Source organism: Oncorhynchus gorbuscha, linkage group LG14 (genome assembly GCF_021184085.1).
Source record: "Oncorhynchus gorbuscha isolate QuinsamMale2020 ecotype Even-year linkage group LG14, OgorEven_v1.0, whole genome shotgun sequence".
Taxonomy (NCBI): Eukaryota; Metazoa; Chordata; class Actinopteri; order Salmoniformes; family Salmonidae; genus Oncorhynchus; species Oncorhynchus gorbuscha.
The window spans coordinates 78,615,831-78,637,104 of NC_060186.1; the positions used below are offsets into that span (position 1 = coordinate 78,615,831).

The 21,274-nt window shown below is 41.0% G+C and overlaps 1 protein-coding gene across 1 annotated transcript in view; it reads right to left on the reverse strand.

Annotated features, from left to right (window-relative positions):
- Positions 1-21,274, reverse strand: part of ylpm1 (YLP motif containing 1) — a 56,295-nt gene that overhangs the window by 1,266 nt on the left and 33,755 nt on the right. The window contains exons 21-23 of the mRNA XM_046299208.1: positions 11,688-11,739; positions 9,387-9,514; positions 8,328-8,518 (exon numbers count right to left, since the gene is read on the reverse strand). Of these exons, the coding sequence (XP_046155164.1) occupies positions 8,372-8,518; positions 9,387-9,514; positions 11,688-11,739 (327 nt within the window). The 3' untranslated portion in view covers positions 8,328-8,371. The remainder of the gene's footprint in view (positions 1-8,327; positions 8,519-9,386; positions 9,515-11,687; positions 11,740-21,274) is intronic.

Genomic DNA, 21,274 nt, shown 5'->3' on the forward strand with positions numbered 1-21,274 from the left:
TTATCCACATAAAAACAGTATTCACACACCTTGACCTTATCCACATAAAAACAGTATTCACACACCTTGACCTTATCCATATAAAAACAGTCGTTGTGTCACTGGTCTTCACACATTACCCCATAATGTCAAAGTGGAATTATGTTTGTAGATGTTTTTTTTATAACTAATGACTTAAATATGAAAAGCTGAAATGTCTTGAGTCAGTAAGTATTGAACCCCCTTTGTTATGGCAAGTCTAAATAAGTTCAGGAGTAAACTGCTTAACAAGTCACATAATAATAATATATAAAATATATGCCATTTAGCAGACGCTTTTATCCAAAGCGACTTACAGTCATGTCTGCATACATTCTACGTATGGGTGGTCCCGGGGATCGAACCCACTACCCTGGCGTTACAAGCGCCATGCTCTACCAACTGAGCTACAGAATAATAAGTTGCATGGATTCACTCTGTGTGCGATAATAGTGTTTAACAGGCTTTGTTGAATGACTATCTCATCTCTGTACCCCACACAAACACATGTAAGTTCCCCTCAGTCGAGCAGTGAATTTCAAACATTCAACCACAAAGACCAGGTAGGTTTTCCAATGCCTCGCAGGGCAGCCTAGTGGTTAGAGCGTTGGACTAGTAACCGGAAGGTTGCAAGTTCAAACCCCCGAGCTGACAAGGTACAAATCTGCCGTTCTGCCCCTGAACAGGCAGTTAACCCACTGTTCCTTGGCTGTCATTGAAAATAAGAATTTGTTCTTAACTGACTTGCCTAGTAAAATAAAGGTTAAAAAAAGAAAAAGAAGGGCACCTATTGGTAGATGGGTAAAAAATAAAATCAGACATTGAATATCACTTTGAGCATAGTATAGATATTAATTACACTTTGGGTGCTTTATCAATATACCCAGTCACTACAAAATTACAGGGGTACTTCCTAACTCAGTTGCCGGAGAGGAAGGAAACCACTCAGGGATTTCACCATGAGGCCAATGGTAACTTTAAAAAGGATACTTCTGGGGTTTTGCAATGACGCCCTTTTCGAGCTTCCAGATGAACTCGTGGGTACCATTTGTAGGTCTCTGTGTCCAGTATGAAGGAAATTAGAGGTCGTTTTGTGAGCCAATGCTAACTAGCGTTAGCAGAATGACTGGCAATCTGGACTAACGCTAGTTAGCATTGGCTCACAAAACTACCTCTAATTACCTTCATACTGGACACAGAGACCTACAAATGGTACCCACGAGTAGATAAAGGGCCTCCTTGCGAAAATCCCGAAGTATCCCCCTCAAAATATTTAATGGCTGTAACAGGACAAAACTGAGGACAGATCAACAACATTTTATAGTTAATCCACAATACTAAACTGAGTGAAAAGAAGAAACCTGTACTGAATAAAAATACTCCAAAACATCCATCCTGTTTGCAATAAAGCACTAAAGCAAAACTGCAACCTTCTTACTTAATGTCCTGAAGACAAAGTGTTATGTTTGGGGCAAATCCAACACAACACATCACTGAGTACCACTCTTCATATTTTCAAGGATGATTGTGGCAGCATCATGTTATGGGTATGCTTGTCATCAGCAAGGACTAGGGAGTAAAGCTAAACACAGGCAAAAAAATCCTGGTTCAGTATGCTTTCCAACAGACAATATCCATGCTAGAGCTATCGCTTACAAGGAACAGGACACAGACATGTATGCAAGCAACAAGCACACTACAACCCCTTGACTAGATATCAAACATGCAAAAAAAATACAGGAGGAATCCTATTACACTGGCTCAAATGCTCGTCGTATGTGGCAGGGCTTGTAGACAATAACCTATTACAAAGGGAAACCCAGCCGTGAGATGCCCAGCGATGTAGAACTACCAAAACGAGCTAAAAGCCTTTTATGCTTGCTTTGAGGACTATAACATTGTGCCTTGAGTGAAAGCCCATGTTCTTCTGAATGACTCTGATCTCGCTCTCCGTAGCCGGTGTGTAAACAATAACAAGGCTGCCGGGACAGACCGAATACCAGGGCACTCCACTGAACCCCTTCCCTCTACAACTGGATCCTGGACTTCCTGACGGGCCGGCCCAAGGTGGTGAGGCTAGGCAACAACACATCTGCCATGCTCTCAAAGCATGCTCAAACCAGCTGGCAAGTGTCTTGACGGACATTTTCAATCGCTCCTTGTCCCAGTCTGTAATACCAACATGTTTCAAACTGACCACCATTGTCCCTGTTCCCAAGAGCTCCAAGGTAACCTGCCTAAATGACTACCGCCCCGTAGCACTTACATCTTTAATTATGAAGTGCGTTGAAAGGCTGGTCATGACACACAACACAATCATCCCAGACACCCTAGAGCCACTCCAAATTGCATAACCCCCCCCCCAACAGATCCACAGATGACGCAATCTCAATTGCAATTCACACAGGCCTCTCCCACCTGGACAAGAGGGGAATGAACTATGTGAGAATGCTGTTCATAGCCTACAGCTCAGCATTCAACATTATAGTCCCCTCCAAGCTCATCACCAAGCCTGGGACACTGGGACTGAACCTCTCCAACTGGATCCTGGACTTCCTGACAGGCTGGCCCAAGGTGATGAGGCTATAACAACACATCTGCCACGCTGACCCTCAACATCGGGGCCCCTCAGGGGTGTGTGCTTAGTTCCCCTCCTGTACTCCCTGTTCATCCACGACTGCGTGGCCACCCATAACTCCAACACCATCATCAAGTTTGCTGACGACACGATGGTGGTAGGCCTGATCACTGACAGCGAAGACACAGCCTACAAGAAAGAGGTCAGACACTTAGCAGTGTGGTGCCAGGACAAAAACCTCTCCCTCAACCTCAGTAAGACCAAGGAGGCCTATAGGAGAAAAAGGGGAGAGCCCCACCCCCCTCCACGTGCCTTGGCGTCCACATCACTATGGTCCACACAGCTTGGCAGTCCCTCTTCCCACTCAGGAGGCTCTCGGATCCTCAAAAGGTTCTACAGCTGCACCATCGAGAACATTTCGACTGGCTGCGTCACCGCTTGGCATGGCAAATGCATCGCCCTCGACCGCAAAGCACCACAGAGGGTGGTGCGGACAGGCCAGTACATCCCTGCCATCCAGGACCTCTATACCAGGCGGTGTCAGAGGAAGGCCTGAGAAATGTCCAAAGACTCCAGCCACCCCAGTCGTAGACTGTTCACTCTGCTACCGTCCGGCAGACGCTACTGGAGCATCTGCGCTCGGACCAACAGGCTCAGAGACTGCTTCTACCCCCAAGCCATAAGACTGCTGAACAGTCAATTAAATGGCTGCACTGACCATCTTGCACTGACTCTACGCACACTCACTAGACATATACTATAAATATATATATATTTATACACACACACACACACAGTGTGTATATATAGTCTAGTGAGTGTGTATTTTTATAGTTTAGTGTGTGTGTGTGTGTGTGTGTGTGTGTGTGTGTGTGTGTGTGTGTGTGTGTGTGTGTGTGTGTGTGTGTGTGTGTGTGACATGTGTGTGTACACGCACACACACCCTTTGCTGCTGCTAATCTGTTCTTTATTTTACTCTTATTATTATCATCTATCCTGATGTCACTTTACCGTGCCTTCATGTACATATCTACCTCTAATACCTTATTATTATCTATCCTGATGTCTAGTCTCTTTACACACACTACCTTATCTATCCTGATGTCTAGACATGTGTATATACACACACTACATTGACACTCCCACACAAATTCACTACACGCACACACACCCTTTGCTGCTGCTAATCTGTTCTTTATTTTACTCTTATTATTATCATCTATCCTGATGTCACTTTACCCTGCCTTCATGTACATATCTACCTCTAATACCTTATTATTATCTATCCTGATGTCTAGTCTCTTTACCCTGCCTTCATGTACATATCTACCTCTAATACCTATTATTATCTATCCTGATGTCTAGTCTCTTTATCTACCTTCATGTACATATCTACCTCTTATTATTATCTATCCTGATGTCTAGTCTCTTTACCCTGCCTTCATGTACATATCTACCTCAAATACCTTATTATTATCTATCCTGATGTCTAGTCACTTTACCCTGCCTTCATGTACATATCTACCTCTAATACCTTATTATTATCTATCCTGATGTCTAGTCTCTTTACCCTGCCTTCATGTACATATCTACCTCAAATACCTTATTATTATCTATCCTGATGCCTAGTCACTTTACCTTCATGTACATATCTACCTCTAATACCTTATTATTATCTTTCCTGATGTCTAGTCTCTTTACCCTGCCTTCATGTACATATCTACCTCTAATACCTTATTATTATCTATCCTGATGTCTAGTCTCTTTACCCTGCCTTCATGTACATATCTACCTCACCCTGCCTTCATGTACATAATACCTGCCTTATTATTATCTATCCTGATGTCTAGTCTCTTTACCCTGCCTTCATGTACATATCTACCTCAAATACCTCATTATTATCTATCCTGATATCTAGTCTCTTTACCCTGCCTTCATGTACATATCTACCTCTAATACCTTATTATTATCTATCCTGATGTCTAGTCTCTTTACCCTGCCTTCATGTACATATCTACCTCACCTTATTATTATCTATCCTGATGTCTAGTCACTTTACCCTGCCTTCATGTACATATCTACCTCTAATACCTTATTATTATCTATCCTGATGTCTAGTCACTTTACCCTGCCTTCATGTACATATCTACCTCTAATACCTTATTATTATCTATCCTGATGTCTAGTCACTTTACCCTGCCTTCATGTACATATCTACCTCTAATACCTTATTATTATCTATCCTGATGTCTAGTCACTTTACCCTGCCTTCATGTACATATCTACCTCTAATACCTTATTATTATCTATCCTGATGTCTAGTCTCTTTACCCTGCCTTCATGTACATATCTACCTCACCTTATTATTATCTATCCTGATGTCTAGTCACTTTACCCTGCCTTCATGTACATATCTACCTCTAATACCTTATTATTATCTATCCTGATGTCTAGTCTCTTTACCCTGCCTTCATGTACATATCTACCTCACCTTATTATTATCTATCCTGATGCCTAGTCACTTTACCTTCATGTACATATCTACCTCATATCGTATGTCTAAACATATCGTATGTCTAAACATTGATCTTGTAGCTTCATTCTTGTGTGCTTTATTTGTATTCCTCGTGTTACTATTTAAATTGTATGATTGATTGACTATTGATTATTTTTAAACTCTGCATTGTTGGGAAGGGTTTCTAAGCAAGCATTTCACAGTAAAGTCTACACCTTGTATTCGGCGCAGGTGGAAAAATACAATTCGATTTGACACTGGGATACAAATTCACCTTTCAGCAGGACAATAAGCACAAGGACAAATATACACTGGAGTTGCTTACCAAGACGACATTGAATGTTCCTAAGTGGCCTAGTTACAGTTTTGACTTAAAATAGGCTTGGAAATCTATGGCAAGACTTGAAAATGGCTGTCTGACAATGATTAACCATCAACTTGACAAAGCTTGAAGAATTTTTAAAAGAATAAAAGTGAAAATATTGTACAATCCAGGTGTGGAAAGCTCTCAGAGACTTACCCAGAAAGACTCACAGCTGTAAACGCAGTGAAAGGTAATTCTAACATGTATTGGGTACTTACTTACTTGTATTAGATATTTTCAGCATTTTATTTAATATATTTGCACGTTTTGTTTTCACTTTGTCATTATGGGGTATTGTGTGTTGATAGGTGAGATTGTTTTTGTAATCCATTTTGAATTCAGGCTGTAACGACAATGTGGAATAAACCAAGAGATATGAATACATTCTGAAGGCCCTGTTCGCCTCTACTTATGCATGGAAACAGATTTCCTCAATTTAAAAATGATTTGAGCTGATTTTCTGGTGATTTTACAGTCTTATGTCCCCCCCCCAAAAAAAGCCCACACATGCACTACATGGCCAAAAGTATGTGGACACCCGTTTGTCTAACATGTCATTCCAAAATCATAGGCATTAATATTGATTTGGTCCCCTCCTTTGCTGCTATAACAGCCTCCACTATTCTGGGAAAGGCTTTCAACTAGATATTGGAACATTGCTGCTATAACAGCCTCCACTCTTCTGGGAAGGCTTTTCACTAGATGTTGGAACATTGCTGCTATAACAGCCTCCACTCTTCTGGGAAGGCTTTCAACTAGATGTTGGAACATTGCTGCTATAACAGCCTCCACTCTTCTGGGAAGGCTTTTCACTAGATGTTGGAACATTGCTGCTATAACAGCCTCCACTCTTCTGGGAAGGCTTTCAACTAGATGTTGGAACATTGCTACGGGGACCTGTTTCCAGTCAGCCATTAGGCCTGGCTCGCAGTCGGCGTTCCAATTGCTCCCAAAGATGTTCGATGGGGTTGAGGTCAAGGCTCTGTGCAGGCCAGTCAAGTTCTTCCACACCGATCTCAACAAACCATTTCTGTACGGACCTCGCTGCCAGTGTATTTTTCTTGAACCTTTATTTAACTAGGCAAGTTAGTTAAGAACAAATTCTTATTTACAATGACGGCCTACCCCCTAGCCAAACCCTAACCTGGACGACGCTTGGCCAATTGTGCACCGCCCTATGGGACTCCCAATCACGGCCGGTTGTGATAGCTTGGAAAGGAACCCGGGTCTGTAGTGACGCCTCTAACACTGAGATGCAGTGTCTCAGACCGCTGAACCAGGATCTGTAGTGACTCCTCTAACACTGAGATGCAGTGCCTTAGACCGCTGAATCAGTGTCTGTAGTGATGTATCTAGCACTGAGATGCCTTAGACCGCTGAATCAGTGTCTGTAGTGATGCCTTGAGCACTGAGATGCAGTGTCTTTGACCGCTGAACCAGGATCTGTAGTGACGCCTCGAGCACTGAGATGCAGTGTCTTTGACCGCTGAACCAGGATCTGTAGTGACGCCTAGAGCACTGAGATGCAGTGTTTTTGACCGCTGAACCAGGATCTGTAGTGACGCCTCGAGCACTGAGATGCAGTGTTTTTGACCGCTGAACCAGGATCTGTAGTGACGCCTCGAGCACTGAGTTGCAGTGTCTTTGACCGCTGAGCAACTCGGGAGCCTGAAATGCTGTAGCGTTAAGATTTCCCTTTACTGGAATTAAGGGGTCCAGCAGAAAACCAATGAAAAACAGCCCCAGACCATTATTCCTTCTCCACCAAACCATACAGTTGGCACTATGCATTTGGGGCAGGTAAGGTTCTCCTGGCATCCGCCAAACCCAGATTCGTCCGTCAGACTGCTAGATGGTGAATTGTGATTCATCACTCCAGAGAGCGTGTTTCCACTGATCCAGAGTCCAATAACGGCGAGCTTTACACCACTCCAGTCGACGCTTAGCATTGCACATGGTGATCTTAGGTTTGTGTGAGGCTGCTCGGCCACGGAAACCCATTTCATGAAGCTCCCGATGAACAGTTCTGATGTTGCTTCCAGGGGCAATTTGGAACTTGGTAGTGAGTGTTGCAACTGAGGACAGACGATTTTTATGCGCTTCAGCACTCGGCGGTTCCGTTCGGTGACCTTGTTGTGGCCTCCCACTTTACAATAACAGAGCAGAAAATTTGACGAACTGGCTTGTTGGAAAGTTGGCATCCTATGGCGGTGCCACGTTGAAAGTCACCGAGCTCTTCAGTATGGTCCAGTCTACGGCCAATGTTTGTCTATGGAGATTGCATGGCGGTGGGCTCGATTTTGTACACTTTTTTAGCAACGGGTGTGGCTGATATATAGCCGTATAGACTAATTTGAAGTGGTGTCCACATACTTTTGGCCATGTAGTGTGTATGTATGAGAGATATGATGGGCAAAGCTGTCATCAAGACAAAGGGCGGATACTTTGAAGAATCTCGAATATATTTTCATTTGTTTAACACTTTTTTGGTTACTACATGATTCCATAAGTGTTATTTCATAGTCTCCACGTCTTCACTATTATTCTGCAATGTAGATAACTAAGAATAAAGACAACCCCTTGAATGAGTAGGTGTCCTAAAACTTTTAATATATATATATATATAAAAGCTTGGGGTCCGCCTATTGGGGAACTAACCAGGATATAAAACACATGTTTCGTAACCTCCAAATAACTACCGTTATTAATGAATAACGACCGGTATAACTACTAGCCCTCTCTCCTAACTGTAATAAACAAAGACAAACCATCACACAAATGCCACTCCAAAAACACAAAGAAACATGGCAATACTCCATTAAATTAGATTATTAACAGACTAATGTACATACCTATAAACCAGGAAGCAGGGGGTGAGGGCAGTGATCTTCTGTTTTTAGAAATACTTAGTGCGGTTGAGAGCTCTCTGAGCTATCTGTCCGCTCTGGTCGGTGATTTTCTCCCAGTCTGTTTGACCCACCACAAAGCCGATATCACGCTTGCGCTCTGCGTCCTTCTGCTCTTCGAGGTCAGCCCAGCGAACCTAGACGACAGGAAGGAAAAACATCCAGCGGGGTCACGAACAGGAAATGGGTCACGAGCAGGAAATGGGTCACGAGCAGGAAATGGGTCACGAGCAGGAAATGGGTCACGAGCAGGAAATGGGCCATGATTGCAATTGAACTATTCCAGTAATTTTGCGAAACAGTATTTACATCAAACCACATTCTCGCCAATAGATAATCCTGTTTTTTGTGATGAAATTATCTGCCTTAAAATACAGAGATTGACTTGTCACAAATGATAAAATGTTACCATCCGCAAACCATATTACATGGCCAGTCATTGTAAATAAGAGTAGACTTGCATGGACAAACCATATTACATGGCCAGTCATTGTAAATAAGAATAGACTTGCATGGACAAACCATATTAGTCATTGTAAATGGACCATGGACAAACCATATTACATGGCCAGTCATTGTAAATAAGAATAGACTTGCATGGACAAACCATATTACATGGCCAGTCATTGTAAATAAGAATAGATATGGACAAACCATATTACATGGCCAGTCATTGTAAATGGACAAACCATATTACATGGCCAGTCATTGTAAATAAGAATAGACTTGCATGGACAAACCATATTACATGGCCAGTCATTGTAAATAAGAATAGACTTGCATGGACAAACCATATTACATGGCCAGTCATTGTAAATAAGAATAGACTTGCATGGACAAACCATATTACATGGCCAGTCATTGTAAATAAGAATAGACTTGCATGGACAAATAAAGGTTAACAACAACAACAACAAAAATGCATGAATAAGATTCGACAGGATGTGGAGGTTTTGTTAAACAGGAAACGGGTACGACGGGATATAATAGTGTATACCACTTTACCCTCTTCTTGCCGGGTTCAGAGTGGCGCGTGGCGTAGTCGTCTGGCAGCTGAAGAAAGTCATCCATGCCTGCCACGTCGTCTCCCTCCCTCTTCCTCTTCCCCCCCATCACCAAGCCGTCCAGCTTGTCTGTAAGGAGAAGAGCGCTCGCCACGTCACCTCACGACTCAGCAAAAAAAAAAAAAAATGCTTGCTACTTCACGGATGTCATGATCACCGTGACGATGCCCGACACTGCTCAGATTCTGTATAACGCCATTATCTTCCTGCATCTATGAATATTTGTAATGCTTGTAAGAAACTTTCCATGTTTTCCAGATGCATTACCAAGGATCCCCTGTCAGTCAAAGGGTTGTCTCCTCTCATTTTGATTTTGAAGCAAACTGTGTGTGGTATAAAAAGCAAGCACTAATGTGTCCCCTTTATAGAACATATTTTTGTAAATATAAGTGGGGATGTTATTTATTTGAAAATGTACTATTTTGATCTGTGTGTGTTCTGATCAGATAATTTGTATTCAGTATTTATGCACATATGTCTATAATAAGGAGGAGGCTGGAAACAGTTCAGACCACAGGTGTCAAACTCATTCCATGGAGGGCCGAGTGTCTCTCCTTGGGGACCCCCAACCGTTACATGTCTTTGATCCATTCCAGAGCTGGCACACCTGATTCAACTTGTCAACTAGTTATCAAGACATTGACTTCTTAAATGATCTCTTATTATTTGACCCTGCTGGTCAACTATGAACATTTGAACATCTTGGCCATGTTCTGTTATAATCTCCACCCGGCACAGCCAGAAGAGGACTGGCCACCCATCAGAGCCTGGTTCCTCTCTAGGTTTCTTCCAAGGTTCTGGCCTTTCTAGGGAGTTTTTCCTAGCCACCGTGCTTCTACACCTGCATTGTTTGCCGTTTGGGGTTTTAGGCTGGGTTTCTGTACAGCACTGAGATATCAGCTGATGTACGAAGGGCTTTATAAATAACTTTGATTGATTAAATCAAGTGAGATAGTTTAGGGCAACAACAAAATTGTCAAAGTCTGGGAGTCGCGCAGAAGTTTGAAAACGACTGGTTAAAAGGATAACATTGTGGAGAAAAGGGAACATCTACTGGAAGCTGTAGTTGTTAGTGAACATCATGTACAGCGCCTTCGGGAAAGTATTCAGACCCCTTGACTTTTTCCACATTTTGTTACGTTACAGCCTTATTCTGAAATGGATGAAATAAAACAATTTCCTCAGCAATCTACACACAATACCCCATGGTGACATCACAATACCCCATAGTGACATCACAATACCCCATAATGACATCACAATACCCCATAATGACATCACAATACCCCATAATGACAAAGCAAAAACAGGTTTTTATACATATTTGCAAATGTACTAAAAACAAAAAGCAGAAATACCTTATTTACGTAAGTATTCAGACCCTTCGCTATGAGACTCTAAATTGGGGACAGGTGCATCCTGTTTCCATTGATCATCCTTGTGATGTTTCTACAACTTGTTTGGAGTCCATTTGTGGTCAATTCAATTGGATTGGACATGATTTGGAAAGCCACATACCTGTCTAAAGGTTTCCCAGTTGACAGTTAAAGTCAGAGAAAAGACTAAGCAATTAGGTCGAAGAAATTGTCCGTAGAGCTCAGAGATAGGATTGTGTCGAGACACAGATCTGGGGAAGGGTACCAAAACATTTCTGCAGCATTGAACGTCCTCAAGAACATAGTGGATTCCATCATTCTTAAATGGAAGAAGTTTGGAACCACCAATACTTTCTAGAACTTTCCACCATGCCGAACTAAGCAATCGGGAGAGAAGGGCCTTGGTCAGGGAGGTGACCAAGACCTGATGGTCTCCGACAGAGCTCTAGAGTTACTCTGTGGAGATGAGAGAACCTTCCAGAAGGACAACCATCTCCACAGCACTCCACTAATCAGGCCTTTACGGTAGAGTGGACAGACGGAAGCCACTCCTCAGTAAAAGGCACATGACAGCCTGCTTGGAGTTTGCCACCTAAAGACTCTCAGACCATGAGAAACAAGATTCTCTGGTCTCTCTTTGCTTTGCCATTATGGGGTATTTATGATGAGGGGGAAAAAACTATTTTATACATTTTAGAATAAGGCTGTAACGTAACAAAATGTGGAAAAGGTCAAGGGGTCTGAATACTTTCCAGAAGGCGCTGTACATGGAATCAAAGACGTTTTTGAAATCATTCCATTCACCACATAGTTGTTAGTAAATATCATGTACATTAGTAAGATCAGAAAACAAAGGGAATACCTACCGAGTTTGGCATCAGAAGTGTCCATCTCCCATTTGCTTTGTGGAATGTAACCCTAAATTATACAGAGAAGAGACCGCAAGGGTTAGGCCTCTGAGCGGCAAGGAGCTAGGGGTCAGGAGGAGGATATGAATGAATGAATATGAGAGAGAGAGAGAGAGAGAGAGAGAGAGAGAGAGAGAGAGAGAGAGAGAGAGAGAGAGAGAGAGACAGAGAGAGAGACAGAGAGAGAGACAGAGAGAGAGACAGAGAGAGAGACAGAGAGAGAGACAGAGAGAGAGACAGAGAGAGAGAGACAGAGAGAGAGAGAGACAGAGAGAGAGAGAGAGAAAGAGAGAGAGAGAGAGAAAGAGACAGAGACAGAGAGAGACAGAGAGAGACAGAGAGAGACAGAGAGAGACAGAGAGAGAGGAGAGAGAGAGATGGTTTCGGTGACGGAGAGAAGGCGTTGAAATAGTTACGTTAATCAAACAATATCAGTACAAATCAGGAGAATCGTAAGAATGCCACGACATTCTTTTAAGACGTTGGCATGCCAACATGTCAGATGTCATTATGACACCTCGTGTTGAGAAGATTTGCCTTTGGTGTTAGCCATGATCAAAGCATTTTGAGACACTTCAGAAAACAGCTAGTTGATAGACAAGCTAGCCTACTACAAGTGCACAACTAGATTTGATCAACACTCTCTTTGTGTTAATCGTGGTTCAACACCAAGTCAAAACATATTATACAGCCTAGTTACTGAAGAAGAAGTTAAACCATGAGTTAAACCCCCCCAACACAACACTGATGTGCACAAGTTGGACATTAAATCGTCTTTGATTCTGCAGTATTTGGTAAATAAATGAAGAACGTGAAATACAAGTATTCTGGGTCAAAACTTGAAATCAGGATAGTTGTTATACCGCTCAAACCATATGCTTCCAACACAGGAACCTGTAATGGATATAGGCATTTCCTTAATAACAGGAACCTGTAATGGATATAGGCATTTCCTTAATAACAGGAACCTGTAATGGATATAGGCATTTCCTTAATAACAGGAACCTGTAATGGATATAGGTATTTCCTTAATAACAGGAACCTGTAATGGATATAGGCATTTCCTTAATAACAGGAAGCTGTAATGGATATAGGCATTTCCTTAATAACAGGAACCTGTAATGGATATAGGTATTTCCTTAATAACAGGAACCTGTATTTCCTTAATGGATAACAGGAACCTGTAATGGATATATTTCCTTAATAACAGGAACCTGTAATGGATATAGGCATTTCCTTAATAACAGGAACCTGTAATGGATATAGGTATTTCCTTAATAACAGGAACCTGTAATGGATATAGGTATTTCCTTAATAACAGGAACCTGTAATGGATATAGGTATTTCTTAATAACAGGAACCTGTAATGGATATAGGCAGGAATTTAACAGGAACCTGTAATTAATAACAGGAACCTGTAATGGATATAGGCATTTCCTTAATAACAGGAACCTGTAATGGATATAGGTATTTTCCTGTTAATAACAGGAACCTGTAATGGATATAGGCATTTCCTTAATAACAGGAACCTGTAATGGATATAGGCATTTCCTTAATAACAGGAACCTGTAATGGATATAGGCATTTCCTTAATAACAGGAACCTGTAATGGATATAGGCATTTCCTTAATAACAGGAACCTGTAATGGATATAGGCATTTCCTTAATAACAGGAACCTGTAATGGATATAGGCATTTCCTTAATAACAGGAACCTGTAATGGATATAGGCATTTCCTTAATAACAGGAACCTGTAATGGATATAGGCATTTCCTTAATAACAGGAACCTGTAATGGATATAGGCATTTCCTTAATAACAGGAACCTGTAATGGATATAGGCATTTCCTTAATAACAGGAACCTGTAATGGATATAGGCATTTCCTTAATAACAGGAACCTGTAATGGATATAGGCATTTCCTTAATAACAGGAACCTGTAATGGATATAGGCATTTCCTTAATAACAGGAACCTGTAATGGATATAGGCTTAATAACAGGAACCTGTAATTTCCTTAATAACAGGAACCTGTAATGGATATAGGCATTTCCTTAATAACAGGAACCTGTAATGGATATAGGCATTTCCATTTAATAACAGGAACCTGTAATGGATATAGGCATTTCCTTAATAACAGGAACCTGTAATGGATATAGGCATTTCCTTAATAACAGGAACCTGTAATGGATATAGGCATTTCCTTAATAACAGGAACCTGTAATGGATATAGGCATTTCCTTAATAACAGGAACCTGTAATGGATATAGGCATTTAACAGGAACCTGTAATGGATATAATAATAACAGGAACCTGTAATGGATATAGGCATTTCTTAATAACAGGAACCTTAATAACAGGAACCTGTAATGGATATAGGCATTTCCTTAATAACAGGAACCTGTAATGGATATAGGCATTTCCTTAATAACAGGAACCTGTAATGGATATAGGCATTTCCTTAATAACAGGAACCTGTAATGGATATAGGCATTTCCTTAATAACAGGAACCTGTAATGGATATAGGCATTTCCTTAATAACAGGAACCTGTAATGGATATAGGCATTTCCTTAATAACAGGAACCTGTAATGGATATAGGCATTTCCTTAATAACAGGAACCTGTAATGGATATAGGCATTTCCTTAATAACAGGAACCTGTAATGGATATAGGCATTTCCTTAATAACAGGAACCTGTAATGGATATAGGCATTTCCTTAATAACAGGAACCTGTAATGGATATAGGCATTTCCTTAATAACAGGAACCTGTAATGGATATAGGCATTTCCTTAATAACAGGAACCTGTAATGGATATAGGCATTTCCTTAATAACAGGAACCTGTAATGGATATAGGTATTTCCTTAATAACAGGAAGCTGTAGTGGATATAGCCATTTCCTTAATAACAGGAAGCTGTAGTGGATATAGCCATTTCCTTAATAACAGGAAGCTGTCGTGGATATAGCCATTTCCTTAATAACAGGAAGCTGTAGTAGACATAGCCATTTCCTTAATAACAGGAATCTTGAGCCCACAATAATAATGAAGCAGCTAAATGTACTAAATAAATACATTAATCGTTTAAAAGTTTACATTTGTCACAACCAAAGCTAATAGTGAGCGCAGTGGAACCAGTGCCGTTGTGATTAGTTTACGGTTTTTATATTTAGTTCTTAGGTCGTTAAATCACGTCGGTCGCCCATGTATCTAGGTCGGTCGTTGTCCTGTACCTAGGCCGTCCTGTACCTAGGCCGTCCTGTACCTAGGCCGTCCTGTACCTAGGTCCTGTACCTAGGCCGTCCTGTACCTAGGTCGTCCTGTACCTAGGTCCTCCTGTATCTAGGTCCTCCTGTATCTAGGTCGTCGTTTTAAAAAAGTTGGAAAGCTAAAAAAAAGTGACTGGCCTTTTTATGTGCTACTTTTTTCTCCTTCAACATGGCACTTGCAAAAACACTTTGGAATAGCGCCTCAGATACGACTCCATATATTTTACATTTCCAATTTAGTCATTTAGCAGACTCTCTTGTCCAGAGCCACTATAGTGAGTCATTTAGCAGACTCTCTTGTCCAGAGCGACTATAGTGAGTCATTTAGCAGACTCTCTTGTCCAGAGTGACTATAGTGAGTCATTTAGCAGACTCTCTTGTCCAGAGCCACTATAGTGAGTCATTTAGCAGACTCTCTTGTCCAGAGCCACTATAGTGAGTCATTTAGCAGACTCTCTTGTCCAGAGCCACTATAGTGAGTCATTTAGCAGACTCTCTTGTCCAGAGCCACTATAGTGAGTCATTTAGCAGACTCTCTTGTCCAGAGCCACTATAGTGAGTCATTTAGCAGACTCTCTTGTCCAGAGCCACTATAGTGAGTCATTTCGCAGACTCTTGTCCAGAGCCACTATAGTGAGTCATTTAGCAGACTCTCTTACCCAGAGCCACTACAGTAGTAAGTCATTTAGCAGACTCTCTTATCCAGAGCCACTACAGTAGTAAGTCATTTAACAGACTCTCTTATCCAGAGGTAATACAGTAGTGAGTCATTTAGCAGACTCTCTTATCCAGAGGTAATACAGTAGTGAGTCATTTAACAGACTCTCTTATCCAGAGGTAATACAGTAGTGAGTCATTTAACAGACTCTCTTATCCAGAGCCACTACAGTAGTGAGTCATTTAACCGACTCTCTTATCCAGGAGGTAATACAGTAGTGAGTCATTTAGCAGACTCTCTCATCCAGAGACACTGCAGTAGTGAGTACATACATTTTCATACTGGTCCCCTGTGGGAATCGAACCCACAACCCTGGCGTTGGAAGCACCATGCTCTACCAACTGAAACACATGAGCTTTTTGTTGTTAGGAACAAGGTAACCTCACCCCTTGGCTAACTGCTATGGCATACAGACAGAGGGAGACGAATGGTGGACGAGGTTAGAGACTCGGGGACTGTTGTCCGTCAGAGAACCTTTCGGCATGCCATGGTCATTTTGTCAGCACTAAATGGGCTGGGAAAATAACTGATTTTGAATTTCTAAAAATATTTGAATCATTAATAAAGTAGCATTTATGAAGCGGTATCAGAGGCTCGTTCAAAACAGTAGACAGCTAATGGAGGAGATAGTCTGGATACGAGGTTACCTTGTTCCTGAAAGTAGACCGTTAATTGAGACCTTTCAGCAGGGTTGCGGTAAATACGATTTCAATTCCAGCCAATTCAGGTAGAACACTGACAATTCCAATTCTTCAATTCCAGCCAATTCAGGAAGAACACTGACAATCCCAATTGTTCAATTCAGGAAGAACACTGACAATTCCAATTCTTCAATTCCAGCCAATTCAGGAAGAACACTGACAATTCCAATTCTTCAATTCAGGAAGAACACTGACAATTCCAATTCTTCAATTCCAGCCAATTCAGGAAGAACACTGACAATTCCAATTCTTCAATTCAGGAAGAACACTGACAATTCCAATTCTTCAATTCCAGCCAATTCAGGAAGAACACTGACAATTCCAATTCTTCAATTCCAGCCAATTCAGGAAGAACACTGACAATTCCAATTCTTCAATTCAGGTAGAACACTGACAATTCCAATTCTTCAATTCAGGAAGATTTTTTTGGGGGGAATTTGGTTTACTTTCTGAATTGAAATGGAATTGACCCAAAACCCTGTAACATCATATTTCCTAATGTCCAATCCCACTCAACTTCTGAGTGAGATGTGTTTCCTGGTGTACTGTAGCTTCTCTCTGTGCTTCAGTAACCATGTTCACATTATGATCCTAACATAATTTTCTTACCATTTCTAATCAATGGATATATCATCTAATGAATTGTGTTAATAATAATAGTTCTGGAAGGACCTTCCCTGGGTGTTTGAGGTGGGATTCTGGTAGCAGTAGAGATAACATACTCAAGAGATTGATTCAATCTCTTGAGATGGTCTGATGTCTTGGTTGAATCTTTACGATGCACAATTCAGTCATCGTCTACGGTTTTAATGAAAAGTTCTTAGGTCTCCCCCCACAAAAAAACCCTTCCCACCCAATTAAATGTTGACTGGCAACTGCAAAGTCTTCCTACCTGGCAGAATGATAACAGATGATTTGTATCAAATCGGGAGGGCATTTGTTTGACAAACTCTTCCATCAAATGTATACAGTAGGATTACATTGTACAGTACAGAAACACAGCTAGCCCAATAATCTCTTGCTAGGTGTGCAATTGAATTAAAATGGGCAACTATCCCCTCCTGCAGGTTTTCTATGAAGCCAGCTAGATCTACTCAAAAGTTTCTAAAAACAGCCAGCTTCAGCTAGCTTCACATTCCAGCTCAGGCTTCGTCCGTACTCCAGCGGTTGACTAGCTCGTCCGCAAGTCACACATAACTAGCCGAACACTAAACTGTTTATTGAGACACGACATGGCTGAAACATCAATCCATTTGCGAGCCAGTGCCACGTTTTCATTGGTGCAAAAAATAAATAATAATAACAAATAAAAAAACTTAAGTAAAGTTATCTTTGCAAATTCAGCAGGCGATGTTGTGAAAGAGGCTCTTAGAAGTGGAGTGTTTATTTAATGACCTTTTAAATGGTTTTATTTAAATGTATCCTTTATTTAATTACCTTTTAAGTTGTTTTATTTAAATTGATCCTTTATTTAACTAGGCAAATCAGATAAGAACAAATTCTTATTTTACCATGACGGCCTACCCCGGGCCAAACCTCGGACGACGCTGGGCCGATTGTGCGCTGCCCTATGAGACTCCCAATCACGGCCGGATGTGATACAGCCTGGATTCGAACCAGGGACTGTAGTAATGTGTGTAGTGGAGGGTATACGCCGCATACCCACTTTTTCTTTCAGGGGCGCATTGCGTAACCTCACTTCTTAATCCCTACGAATGAGCATCAACGTAGTGTAGCGGAGGTACACGACTTATCAATGATGGAGTACAATAGGGAAATCATGCATATAGTTGCCTACACAATCACAAAGCACGTGAAATATACTGAACGGCAAAAATATAAAAGCAACATGTATAAAGTGTTTAGTCAAAAATAAAGAAAATCTTTGAAATTGTTGCCTTTATATTTTTTGTTCAGTTTATATATATTTTTTTTTACAAGTGTGCCGCACATAGCTTGTTTCAGCCGAGTATCAGGCAGCAGGAGCGTTCAGCTCTCAACAGAACAATGACATCGGTAGCCAGTAGGGTAGGAAAGATGTTGTAGCTTATGATATCTACAAGTAAATGCTAACTAAGGCAACAACGGGTTTGCAAACCTGTTATTGAAAAGGTTTGGTTTGATGTCTTGGTTGATTTGAGGATACCCACTTATCCAGGCACTACAAGACCACTTGTTGAAAAGGTTTGGTTTGATGTCTTGGTTGATTTGAGGATACCCACTTATCCAGGCACTACAAGACCACTTGTTGAAAAGGTTTGGTTTGATGTCTTGGTTGATTTGAGGATACCCACTTATCCAGGCACTACAAGACCACTTGTTGAAAAGGTTTGGTTTGATGTCTTGGTTGATTTGAGGATACCCACTTATCCAGGCACTACGAGACCACTTGTTGAAAAGGTTTGGTTTGATGTCTTGGTTGATTTGAGGATACCCACTTATCCAGGCACTATCCGAGACCACTTGTTGAAAAGGTTTGGTTTGATGTCTTGGTTGATTTGAGGATACCCACTTATCCAGGCACTACAAGACCACTTGTTGAAAAGGTTTGGTTTGATGTCTTGGTTGATTTGAGGATACCCACTTATCCAGGCACTACAAGACCACTTGTTGAAAAGGTTTGGTTTGATGTCTTGGTTGATTTGAGGATACCCACTTATCCAGGCACTACAAGACCACTTGTTGAAAAGGTTTGGTTTGATGTCTTGGTTGATTTGAGGATACCCACTTGTTGAAAAGGTTTGGTTAATCCAGGCACTTATCCAGGCACTACAAGACCACTTGTTGAAAAGGTTTGGTTTGATGTCTTGGTTGATTTGAGGATACCCACTTATCCAGGCACTACAAGACCACTTGTTGAAAAGGTTTGGTTTGATGTCTTGGTTGATTTGAGGATACCCACTTATCCAGGCACTACAAGACCACTTGTTGAAAAGGTTTGGTTTGATGTCTTGGTTGATTTGAGGATACCCACTTATCCAGGCACTACAAGACCACTTGTTGAAAAGGTTTGGTTTGATGTCTTGGTTGATTTGAGGATACCCACTTATCCAGGCACTACAAGACCACTTGTTGAAAAGGTTTGGTTTGATGTCTTGGTTGATTTGAGGATACCCTTGTTGAAAAGGTTTGGTTTGATGTCTAATCCAGGCACTACAAGACCACTTGTTGAAAAGGTTTGGTTTGATGTCTTGGTTGATTTGAGGATACCCACTAATCCAGGCACTACAAGACCACTTGTTGAAAAGGTTTGGTTTGATGTCTTGGTTGATTTGAGGATACCCACTTATCCAGGCACTACAAGACCACTTGTTGAAAAGGTTTGGTTTGATGTCTTGGTTGATTTGAGGATACCCACTTATCCAGGCACTACAAGACCACTTGTTGAAAAGGTTTGGTTTGATGTCTTGGTTGATTTGAGGATACCCACTTATCCAGGCACTACAAGACCACTTGCTTATTGTTCATGTCGTCTTCGACGTGCTTATTAATGCACAAGCAACTCTTTCCCCACTCCCCTTCATTTTTAAAAATATTAAGTCATACAAAAGCGTTTCATTGTGTGAAGTTTAAAATGAATTCTGTTATTACTAAATGTTTAATGTGATATATATTAAAAATATGTATATTTTACACCAAAAACAACATTTGATTAATAAATCATTTAAAAAAAATCAGTAGTCTTCCTCAAATGAAGACGTAATCTTTGCGAGATGGAGGGAATCGGATTTCATTGGTCCTCAACTCACGCGGCTCAAGTCATTTCATTCAGGGTAAGTGGAGTTAGCCTGCCCAGGAGCAGGTTAGTTCTGAAAGATTCGTCGCTATAGAAATTTGGCTTAATAAAAAAAAAAAGGTGACCCACTTTTGTATGACCGGTTATACGGAGTTGGCCAAAGATACCTCGCTAACTCCTCAAACCTGCTTCGTAGGACACCCCTCTGATGTGGTTTAACTATTGTTGTGGACTTAGAACATTTAAATGTTGTCGATAGAAGAAAAAAATGTGATTTTGGGAGTAAAAACCTGAAAAGAACCAAAGGAAAACAATTCCCCTCCCCACACAGGTCACCATTCCTTCACCGGGCGAGCCGTTGGGGAAATATTTGGAAAATATGTTTTTATACCTACTTCCTTAGGTACCGCTAGAAAATATATATATATTTTTGTTGTTAAATACATGAGAAAAAAAACAATATATATGGTGCTGTTTGTAGAAATTACAAATTGTTATCGTTATTGTCATGACAGTGGAAGTATCAAGTCATATCTGTTAATTACATTGGAAATCACCACAATATCTATACCCATGGATTTGAGATAGGATGAGTTAATCACACATTTTCTAACTGTAAAAAGTTACGCTGGTACTTACCATCTAGTAAGGAACTAACACCATGGCAACACAAACTTATTTTGTTTTTACTCAAGTAGATTTTGATTACAGAAGAAATACAGAACTAATTTCAGGCTTTTACATAGTTGACAATAATAAAAAGAAAATATATTATAGAATATTTCATATCACTTACGTATACCACCCTAAAAAGCATCCACATTACCAAGGCATTACCGAGGCATTACCAAGACATTACCGAGGCATTACCGAGACATTACCGAGACATTGCCAAGACATTACCAAGGCATTACCAAGACATTACCAAGGACATTACCAAGGCATTACCGAGGCATTGCCAAGACATTACCAAGGCATTACCAAGACATTACCAAGGCATTACCAAGACATTACCAAGACATTGCCAAGGCATTACCAAGGCATTACCAAGGCATTACCAAGGCACTACCAAGGCATTACCACGGCATTACCAAGGCAAAATGAATGCTTTCTCCATTTA